General features: G+C 51.8%; 3 protein-coding genes across 3 annotated transcripts; 2 read left to right on the top strand and 1 right to left on the bottom strand.

Annotated features, from left to right (window-relative positions):
* Window positions 1-8: 8 nt before the first annotated feature.
* On the bottom strand, window positions 9-2,299 carry pno1 (partner of NOB1 homolog). Its single transcript, XM_053874658.1, has 7 exons — window positions 2,022-2,299; window positions 1,535-1,681; window positions 1,388-1,471; window positions 1,064-1,124; window positions 878-995; window positions 237-307; window positions 9-166 (listed from the first exon to the last, which is right to left on the bottom strand). The coding sequence occupies exons 1-7, from the start codon at window positions 2,181-2,183 to the stop codon at window positions 99-101; spliced, it is 711 nt and encodes a 236-aa protein (XP_053730633.1). The 5' UTR covers window positions 2,184-2,299; the 3' UTR covers window positions 9-98.
* Window positions 2,300-2,522: 223 nt separating this feature from the next.
* On the top strand, window positions 2,523-6,377 carry dnaaf10 (dynein axonemal assembly factor 10). The gene is made up of 8 exons (XM_053874656.1): window positions 2,523-2,930; window positions 3,844-3,944; window positions 4,055-4,185; window positions 4,402-4,503; window positions 4,643-4,758; window positions 5,535-5,669; window positions 5,922-6,019; window positions 6,097-6,377. The coding sequence occupies exons 1-8, from the start codon at window positions 2,745-2,747 to the stop codon at window positions 6,302-6,304; spliced, it is 1,077 nt and encodes a 358-aa protein (XP_053730631.1). The 5' UTR covers window positions 2,523-2,744; the 3' UTR covers window positions 6,305-6,377.
* Window positions 6,378-6,523: 146 nt separating this feature from the next.
* Window positions 6,524-8,669, top strand: c1d (C1D nuclear receptor corepressor). The gene is made up of 5 exons (XM_053874661.1): window positions 6,524-6,714; window positions 7,418-7,550; window positions 7,691-7,757; window positions 7,875-7,930; window positions 8,007-8,669. The coding sequence occupies exons 2-5, from the start codon at window positions 7,422-7,424 to the stop codon at window positions 8,199-8,201; spliced, it is 447 nt and encodes a 148-aa protein (XP_053730636.1). The 5' UTR covers window positions 6,524-6,714; window positions 7,418-7,421; the 3' UTR covers window positions 8,202-8,669.
* The last annotated feature ends 1,156 nt before the right edge of the window (window positions 8,670-9,825 follow it).

Here is a 9,825-nt window from a genome sequence, read left to right as displayed (position 1 = left end):
TCCAGTCACCGACCTTCAAACACATCCTTTCATTCAAACTTATTTTAATATTTACAACAAACTATCGGCAACTGCACACCGCCCCCTGCTGGGCCTCCTCAGAACCTCTCGGCGCTCCTGCTGGCCACCGCTCTGATGTTGCCGTAGACCTTTGAGGGTGGACTTCCTGTCGGGGGAGGAAGTGAAAGGTCAGGCCGGTGAATCACAATCGGAGTCTGGGTTTGATGTGGCGGTACCTAAGATGAGGTTGCAAATGGCTGTCCGGGCCATCTTGATGTTCTGGAAGGAGCCGAGGATGTGAACCTTCCTGTGGAGCAGCAGCAGTGAGCAGGTGGACGGAGCCATGCAGGCGGGTTAGAACAGATAACTGAAGCACACTCGACAAGGTCTATTTAGAAAATACTTTTACATGTCAAGGTTCTGAGTTTGGGAGTGAGGTCAGGCTCCCTGGGAGAAGCTCTGCACCTCTGAGGCTGGTTCTGGACCGGGTCACCTGACTAAAAACACAGGCAGCAGGGAACAGAAGATCGGAACGCAGGTGGGAGGAAGCTGGACAGAGGAAGGTTTGTCATGAGGGGACACGAGTGACGGAAGCTGCTCCCGTCCCGGTCGCTCTGAAGGTCTCCAGGGTCCAGAGCTCACACCTGTCACACGTGTCCTGCTCCTCTTGTGACCTTTCACATAAACTCCAATCATCTACTTAAACACACTCCAGGATTTGACTCCTCTTTGTTCCTCCCCGGGGTCACGGCCTCAAGGTCACGCTAAGAAACAACAGGGTGGTGGACACAAGCAACTTCTCTGTCCAGACCAGCCCCTTCCACCGTGACCTCCAAACTGAGGGTGGATGGAGTGACATCTCTGTTCTGGGACTCACGTCTCTGCCAGCACGATGCGCGTCTTCGTCACGTTCTCGATGGTGAACTTGGTTTTCCCGCCTTTTCCTGCTATCCTGCCGATGGCTCGGGACAAGTGGTCGCCCTTCAGAGGTTTCACTGTGAACACAGCGCCGCGCCGTCACTGACCGCGGAGCAAAGCCGAGTGCGGAGCCTCAGAGTCTCACCGTCCGTCACGTCGAACGATTCCAGGAAGAGTTCGTCCAGTCTGACCAGCGCCAGCGCGTCCTGTCGGGGCAAACACAGCGCGATGACTCCACATGCAACGAGGATTCACATGTGACTGAGCCGCCGCAGCGGAGGAACGGACAGCAGCGTTCTCCCTGAGTGACTCAAACGCTTCACTGGGTTTCAACGTTGTTATGAGCTTGTCAAATCATGGGAATAACATAAAGCGTCTTGATAATGGCTGAGAGGCAAAGACAAAGCCTTCATTAAAACAGGACTAGCAGCAGACGAGTCATGTCACGTCCAGGGCTTCAGCAACTCACCTCCACCTGGAATCCCAGCACAAAGGCTCGAACAAAGTCTGCGGCCTTGGTGAGCGACGCGATGTCCCTGGTCTCCTGGCACGTCTGTAACCATGACACCGTGTCAGCGGCGCCCAGACCCACAGCACCTGCTTCAGCAGCGCTCACCTTTATCTCCACACATCTGGTTTTCAGGTTAAAGCGGACTTGCAGCTGCAGGTTTTCCACGATGGGAGTGAAGATCTTCAGCCAGTTCTCCTTCAGTGGCGTGTATCTGTGGGCAGGAACTGCGATTTTGCGCATCTCATCCGGGCCCTGAAAGACAACACGCACACTGGCTGTTGACATCCGGGCCGTGGGCGGGGCGAGCGTCAGGAACAGGAGCATCAGGTAACAGTAGCGCCAATAACGCAGAGCACTTTTGGCTGGAAGTTCAGCGGCTCCGAGTGGGACAGAACACCTGGGTGCGACGTCAGCTCATGGCGCTCACTTGGGCCAAAACAACAAACCTGAACACGCACTGTGCGCCACAGGGCGCTCTGTTGACAGGGACTGGTTCGGTCCAGGGAGGAGGCCGGTACACAGAGCGGCTGCTTCACACCCTCACAGCTGCCCAGAACACCGCGATCGCACTCGTCCGCCTCAGCTCACGTACCCGGAGCTTGTCGCTGGAGATCGGGGGGAAGTGCGGCCTCTTGCTGGCGCGCGCCTCCTCCGCGTCCATGGCGGAAACTTCGTGTTTCCGCTTGTGGCTCTTCTTGGACGTCACCTTGGTGAAAGCGTCTCCGTCCTCCGCCTTGTCCGCGAGCGGGTCCATGGCGCCGTCTGTACCCGAATTTCCGTCCAGAGTTCAGTTCCAACGTGACGGAGACGGCGGAGTCGAACCCGATGGTACACACGTGGGGACGGAGAAGGACCCGAGAGAGTCGCCGCCAGTCCGCCTGAACATAAAACGAAATATTCATCGACCTTCCTACCTTTTCTTAAAACAAAGAAAAATATTTAACTGTTTAAATGAAGGGATAAAACAATATTTCCTTAGCATAATGCAAATGAACCAATTTATTTCGTTGGTGTGGTCTAATTTGGTTGCAGACAGTGAAACGGGCGCTCACACATGAAATGTCTGTTCTAGTCAGGCACCTCTTCAGACAGCTCGAGGCTCCTTTATGGTGACGTCACATGTTTTGGCTGCGTAAGTTTGTGCCGCTGTTTGTCACGAGCGAATGTTGGTCTCCATTTAGGACGAGCTGCGCCGCCTGGAGTGAATTCCTGGCCACTGTTCGCATGTCATACGTTTGATGTCACGCTTTAGAGCCGAGTGCTTTGGGCCAACAGGCTGTTGAAGGGGCAGAAGAAGAAAAGTTCGACCACCAACATGTCGACGCCGCTGTCGAAGCCTCAGATCATCGCGCACATCCAGAAGAGCTTAAACTACACGGTGTTCGACTGCAAGTGGGTCCCGTGTTCGGCCAAGTTCGTGTGTCTCGGGAACTTTCCTCGCGGCACCGGTGTGATGCAGATCTACCAGGTGCAGCACGGAGAAGCTCAGCTGCTGAAGGAGGTACGGTTCACGTCTTTTCACCGAGTTCATGTCGATCTGACGGTGAGTCGGAACCGACTGTTGCCGATCGAGTCCAAGTGTGGCCGCCGCTCTACTGCCTCCTCTGACTGTTGACTCTTGTTTCCATGGCAACAGACGCGGCAGTCCTCCTGAACGGTGCTTTCCACAGTTATTTCTTGCCATTTTTCGATCCAACGAAGGATGAACCTCAACTGACTCTTTTCAGTGAGCGGTTCTGAAGCTAAATTTTTTTTTAAGTGTAAGAAAAAACGCCTTTAGACTGTCTGATCGCGTTATCAGGTCTTCAGCCTTGGCACATACTCACCAGTATGATTTTTTCCCTCTGTGACTGGAAGAAACCGACAGATGTTGACAGTCAGGGAGGTCATTAGTCGAAGTCCCCTGCTGAATTTGAACGTTTGCCAGTCGCTTCTGGTGCGGAGCAGCTGCCGCACCTTTCTAAACAGCTTCCTCCTCCATGGTGTCTCGCTTGAAGCTCCAGCTCCAGCACAGCTGAGGGCCACTCTCTGACTCTGTGATCATGGTGCCAGGAGTCCTGAGCACTAATAACAACCTCGCTGGTTTTGTTCTCTTCATATGAGGAACTCAAGTCCTTTCTCTAGTTCTCCGACTTCTCTTGTGACTTTAAATGGATTTGTGAGCGCTATTTAGTGCTTCGTATTTCTGTATTTATTATTACCATCCAGAAAATCATTTTATCAATTTATTAGCTCAGGGCTGGCCAACCAGTCAGAGACTCAGAGCATCATTGTTGTACTGTGCTGCTGAGCAGAGCCACCTCAGGCTGTGAGGCTTCACCTGAGCAGCAGCTCACCTGACTAAGTCTAGTGGTGAAAGCTCCTCCCTGTGTGTCACCAGGTTGATGGTTCAATGAGTCTTCATTATTGTTCAGGTGGAGAAATCCAAACCTTTGAAATGCGGGACGTTTGGGGCGGCCTCGCTGCAACAGAGACACATGGCCACCGGAGACTTCGATGGGAATCTACAGATATGGTATGAAGTGGCAAGTCATCAAAGCAGCGGGTCAGGCCAACGGGCCAGGGGTCAGAAGAAGGAGGCGGCTGCTCCACCTCAGTCTCTGCAGATGGTTCTGTGCTCCACAGGGATCTGGAGAGGCCCGAGTTGCCGGTCTACAAAGTCAAGGCCCATAAAGAGATTCTCAACAGCATTGATGGCGTGGGGGGGCTGGGCATCGGAGACGGGGCGCCGGAGATCGTCACGGGGAGCAGAGACGGTAAGTCTTCACTGCCTCGTGGTTATGTGGAGGTCCTGCTCAAGTTCTTGCTCTCGAGTGAGGGAAGTGCGCGACAATGTATCAAGGTTTACAGAGTCACATAATTTCCTCCGAGACTCGCATTATAAAGAGGCACTTCCACTCTGACTCGAGGACCCCCAGGAGCCTCAACCACTGACCCCAGTTGGGCGTCACAGTTGTGTCCTCTTGTCTCAGGGACAGTGAAGGTGTGGGACCCTCGTCAGAAAGACTCGCCTGTTGCCAACATGGAGCCGCTAGAAGGAGAAACCAAGCGAGACTGCTGGACAGTGGCTTTTGGTGAGGCAGGCGTGTCTGTCTGTCTGTCTGTCTGCCTGCCTGTCTGTGTGCTATGTGAGTGTGTGTCTGTCTGTCCGTCTGTGTGAGTGTGTGAGTGAGTGACGCCAGTGAAATGAGATTAAGCTGACCCTCCCGACAGGCCACGCCTTCAACGACCAGGACCGCTGCGTGTGTGCTGGCTATGACAACGGGGACATCAAGCTCTTTGACCTGAGGAACATGTCTCTGCGGTGGGAGACCAACATCAAAAACGGGGTGAGCAGCGCTGTTCTTGCTGTGTGGAAGCAGTGAGCAGGTGTTCTCTGTCTCAGTGATGATGCAGGCTTCACACCAGGGTTTCTTCAAGTACCTGTTCATCTTCACAACCCAAGCAAATAAGTGGAATCCACCTGGTTCTCTCATGGCAAAAGGTGTTAGTGGCCTTGAACTGTGGCCTCGAGCTGTGCAACTGTGTCAGCTGCCAAAGTGTCAACACACACGTTGTGATGTTACATTGGTTTGTCAGATGTTGCTCCAAGAAGCAGAAGGGGAGTGAAACATGTACTCACCGAAAAATGAAGGTTCAACTAGTGGTGGGATTCGATAAAGAAAATGAATCTAGTGAATTTGTGATTAGTTAATCTCAATTAATCGCAGGTTTAATCGTATACGAATATTTGCCACACGAAGCCACATTTTTCAGTTTAAATGAATGTGGTATATGACTGAATCAAATGATGGAGCCACACAGACATTTAAACAACAAAATAGTGTTTATTCTGCATCAGTTTGACAATAGCACAGTACGTTTAAACTTAAACTAAAGCTCTTGTAATGTAAAAATATTTGTCTTAAAGTGCAACCTGCCCCCTGTATCAGCCTCCTGGAATGATTTCGACAGACGTTGAGTTTCAACACTGGTGCTTCTCTTGTCGGTTTGCACCCTGATGCCGGGAAGTGGTAGAGAACCTGGAACTGTGTCCGATAAAAGTGAAGCTCCTGCACTGCTCCACCGTGGTTTCTCTCCTGCTAATGATGTGTTGGACTCGCAGGTGTGTTGTGTGGAGTTTGACAGGAAAGACATCAACATGAACAAACTGGTGGCCACGTCGCTGGAGGGCAAGTTCCACGTCTTTGACATGAGGACTCAGCATCCCTCCAAAGGCTTCGCCTCCGTCTCGGAGAAGGTAACGGACCCGCCGTGCAGCGCAGTTGTGTTGGGAGCGTGGTGAAGTGTTTCACCGTGGGAGCCGACCCTGCTCTCAGCTGGTCCAGATCAACAAGAGCATTGAACTTGGTTAAACTGAATGTGGAGAACTGTTAAAGTGTATTGATGTGAAGGCAGAGCCTTTTTTTGTCACTTTGGTGTCCCGACCGCCCAGTTAGGACTCACTGCCCTGGACCTTGTCAAAGACTTGTTTTCCCCTCTTGATTCCAAGGCCCACAAGTCGACGGTGTGGCAGGTTAAACACCTGCCCCAGAACAGAGAGGTCTTCATGACGGCCGGCGGCGCTGGTAACCTGCATCTGTGGAAGTAGTAAGTAACTAGGCGAGACGCCGTCCGGCTCTGTGTGGCAGCCCCGGTTGCACCGTGTCCCCTCCGCTCTCCTGCAGCGAGTATCCAGCTCAGCGGAGCAAGAAGGACTCGGAGGGCCTGGAGGTGGGAGTGGCTGGCTCCGTCAGCCTGCTGCAGAACGTCACGCTGTCCAGCCAGCCCATCGCCAGCGTGGACTGGAGCCCCGACAAACAGGGCCTGTGTGTGTGCGCCGGCTTTGACCAGACGGTGCGTGTGCTGATCGTGACCAAGCTCAACACCGTGTGAGCCGCCGCTGCTCGGTCACGGTCATGAAATACCTGTCCAGAAACACGTTTGTCTTCACATTAAACCTGACTTTGTACGTATGCGTCTGCCATGACGTGTCTTCTTTGGTCGGCTCAGCTCTGCGTTTGCTTCACATCACATGAATGCAGAAATGCAAAATAATGCAGACATCGAAGCTGTGTCCCCACTTTTGATGAAGTTGCTTCACCACTCAGTGTAGTTAAGGCTTACATTTCGTCGGTGTCAATCCAATTCGACATTTATTATGACGGTTCTTCACAGAAACCGTTTTCAGCAGACCTCGACTCTCGTGGGTTCATCCTCCCGACGACAGGTGGCAGTGGCGTGCTGCTCGGTGTTTAGATCTGACGTCACTTCCTGCCTCGGACGGCTCCTGTTTTCCAAGGAAGGTACGTCTGCATGTCTTTCCAAGCCTTTTCTACCAAGGGAAAGTTATTGTGGCGTCTTTCGATAGACGCCGAGTCCCAGTGACGTGTCTTGAAAACATGAGAGTTTCGTATTCTCTCGCCCGACTGCGAGTTAGTGGCCGTTTTATCTCGGTGTGTCTCCCGCGACACGTGCGTTTGTCTTCTGCTGCTGACTCGAAACAACAACAAACCTCCTAAACAGCGATATGAATCTGTGGTCGAAACTCTGATGTGGATTCTGAAGCTGCAGACTGAGCTGCTTCATTCATGACGACATTCCCTGGAGTAGACTGGAATACAAATAGATAGTGGGTGTGAAAACTACGTGCTGTTGTCTGTTTATCAAACGCCTGTTGATGCGTTTTTGGAACGTGTTTTTTCCCTAATGTAAAAAAACAAACACAAGTCGCACAGCATTTTGTCCTTAAAACCTAGTAAATGGAAATTGATCTTGAAGTTCTCCCTGTGTGATCGACACTGTTATGAAGTATTTCTGTGTCATCAGACATTGAAATGAGAGCTTGCATTTATTTCAGTGTAGAAATGAATTCAGTATAAAACAAATGGAACTCTCAAAGCTTCAGTCTGTAAGAAGGTTCCGTGTCCACATGTCAAGCTGGACTGGTCCAAGTGTCCTCACTCTTTTGAGTCGTTGTTATGAACGTGATCTTCTGATCGTGTCCAGTGCGATGGCGGCCAGTGAAGACTACCCTCATGAGATCAACGAGCAGCTCACAGCCTTCGACTCGTCGGTGTCCTCCGTGAAAGCCATGCTGGAGAAGATGATTTCACTACCTAAAAATGACGTCGTGGAGAAGGTAACGTTCAGCCCTAACAATCCGTCTGTTCAGTCAAGGCATGTCTTTCCGCTGAGCACCTCATGAGAGTTCTGAGGTTCCGGGTCGTGGTCTCTGGTGTTTTGACCTCGGCCTTCATGAAGCGTGTTCTGTGTTGACAGTTGGATTCCTTGGATCAAGCCAAGCTGGACCTGATGTCGGCGTACACACTCAATTCGCTGTTCTGGAGTATGTTGCATTTTGGATGTTATATAAGACGTAAAGAAGAAGGGAATCAACCTTCCAGATGGAGGAATGCTAATAATAGTGTTTGAGGTGGATGAACTCTGTGTGTCTCTCCTGCAGTGTATCTGGTGACCCAGGGCTTGAACCCCAGAGAACATGGGATCAAACAGGAGCTGGTGAGTTCATACCTCGAAGCTCTTCCACCTCCGACGTCAACGCCCTGAGTGTTACTGAGTGTTGCTTGACTTTCAGGAGCGGATCCGGACCTACATGAACCGAGTGAAGGAAATCTCAGACAAGAAGAAAGCGGCTCGGCTGGACAAGGGCGCGGCGGCTCGGTTTGTTCGGGGCGCGCTCTACGATCCGGATGAGAAAGATGCTGGGAGGAAGTCGGCCTCCAAGACGCCTGCGGACGTTTCTCTGGCAAAACGGCCCAAACAGAAATGATGCCTCTTCTGAATAGAAAGTGAAAGTGGGCCTCTGGACCTTTCACTCGGGTCCTCTGGAGGACGGCCACGGATTCTGGATGCGACGACTGTGAAGTTCAAAACCTGCTGCTTTTTAGACTGAACATGAGCGGAAGTTGTTGCACTTCATCTGACGTTTGTTTGTCCTGTGAGGATTCTGTGACTCCCGAGACCCGGTCAGGTTTTTCCCTGCTTTTTTTGTGATCAAGTAAAAACTTTGATTTCCTCTGATCCAGGCTGTCGCACGAGGAAAGGAGTTTTCCTTTGACCCAGTGAGAGTCAGAATGAAGTCAGGGGAGCAGGTCTCTTCCTCTCAGGAAGGTTCTCTCCGCTTCTGCTCCGTGGAAGTTTGACTCCCACGTGTTTGTGAAGGTGACGTCAGTGCTTTGTTGTTTTTCACCTGTGATGTTTGATGAAACGATGCTGAGAGTTACTTTATAATAAAATCTCCATGGGAGCATGGCTTCTGACTCTCTTCAGGAAAGCTTCTGTTGACATTTCTGAGAGTGAGACAGGCCCTTTCTCATCCGTCTGTCAGGGAGACAAGCGGCTGTTTTGTTGATAACTAGCTTTAGCTTAGTTTTAGCCTTGTATTCCAGCGTGGAACACTTCTCCCTGGTGTTGGACCGTCGTGCATCACTGAGATAAACGACATGTCTGATCTTGAAGGACACACCAAGGTCATTATCTGTGGCGGCGACTTGGAGCTGGACGCCCTTTCCGGGTTTCAGTTCCATCCTGAACACTGCTGACAGGAGCAGCGACGGATCCTCCTGAAAGAAAAAGGTCCCGTTTCACTGCGAGGCCAAACTAGCTGTGGAAAGTGTGGATGTCATCTTGACGTCCTTCTTATCGTCCGCCCACCTTGCTGAGAGCTCAGGGATGCATCGCCGCCTCCTCCTCCGCCTGGCTTGCTCTCGCCGTCCAGACGTGACGTTTGTTTAGCCAAACCACTCACTGGCTCCGGCCGTTCTCCACGTTCAGAGAAGTGTCAAGCTCTGCCTGGCCACTGGGAACATCAGAGCACGATGGGCTTTTTTTCCCCAGCCAGTCTCCGCGTCTGCGCTCAGCTCAATGTGAGAACAAGCAGGCGCTGTGTTAGCGGCCTCCGAACAAGATCCACACGCAGTGTCGACTGCTGGCCAGCGCTGCCGTCTGGACCTTACAGAGAGGCAGCGCAGGCTCACAGCTGATCCTTCACCCTGGTTACAGCCACTGGCCTCCGGGCTCCCAGCACACACACACACACACACACGCTGACCACATCTGCTGCCCCCAAGTGTCCGAGCGCCTGCTCCTTGTCTCACTCCAAACTAGCTTGATCTTTAGGTGATAGAAACGTTTCACGTGTATAAATATTGCAGGTGAAAATTCACTTCGAAGCAGTCTACTGAACGAGTCTGTAGAGGAAACTATGGAATAAAGTGCTGGTGAGCTTTCATCCTCTGGACTTTTATAGCAGCCTGACGGATGATGGCCCTCGCCCCCTTCTCAAAACAGACTGAGTGAGTGACTAACTGAGATGCCACTGCTGGATCTTGGGGTCAGTTTTGCTTCAGCGTGTTGGTCAGGATGCTCTCACATGTGGTGAGCAGCTTCATGAC

Source organism: Synchiropus splendidus, chromosome 9 (assembly GCF_027744825.2).
Source record: "Synchiropus splendidus isolate RoL2022-P1 chromosome 9, RoL_Sspl_1.0, whole genome shotgun sequence".
Lineage (NCBI taxonomy): Eukaryota > Metazoa > Chordata > Actinopteri > Syngnathiformes > Callionymidae > Synchiropus > Synchiropus splendidus.
The sequence above is the reverse complement of the archived record's forward strand: the minus strand, read 5'-3'. Positions and strand labels throughout refer to the sequence as shown.

Coding starts and splice junctions, on each gene's coding strand:
- pno1 (XM_053874658.1), bottom strand. CDS start 2,183: ATGGACCCGCTCGCGGACAAGGCGGAGGACGGAGACGCTTTCACCAAG. Junction 1,682..2,021: donor TCTCCAGCGACAAGCTCCGG/GTACGTGAGCTG, acceptor GTTGTCTTTCAG/GGCCCGGATGAGATGCGCAA. Junction 996..1,063: donor ATCGTTCGACGTGACGGACG/GTGAGACTCTGA, acceptor CTGTGTTCACAG/TGAAACCTCTGAAGGGCGAC.
- dnaaf10 (XM_053874656.1), top strand. CDS start 2,745: ATGTCGACGCCGCTGTCGAAGCCTCAGATCATCGCGCACATCCAGAAG. Junction 4,759..5,534: donor AGACCAACATCAAAAACGGG/GTGAGCAGCGCT, acceptor TTGGACTCGCAG/GTGTGTTGTGTGGAGTTTGA. Junction 5,670..5,921: donor TCGCCTCCGTCTCGGAGAAG/GTAACGGACCCG, acceptor CTTGATTCCAAG/GCCCACAAGTCGACGGTGTG.
- c1d (XM_053874661.1), top strand. CDS start 7,422: ATGGCGGCCAGTGAAGACTACCCTCATGAGATCAACGAGCAGCTCACA. Junction 7,758..7,874: donor ACTCAATTCGCTGTTCTGGA/GTATGTTGCATT, acceptor TCTCTCCTGCAG/TGTATCTGGTGACCCAGGGC. Junction 7,931..8,006: donor ATGGGATCAAACAGGAGCTG/GTGAGTTCATAC, acceptor CTTGACTTTCAG/GAGCGGATCCGGACCTACAT.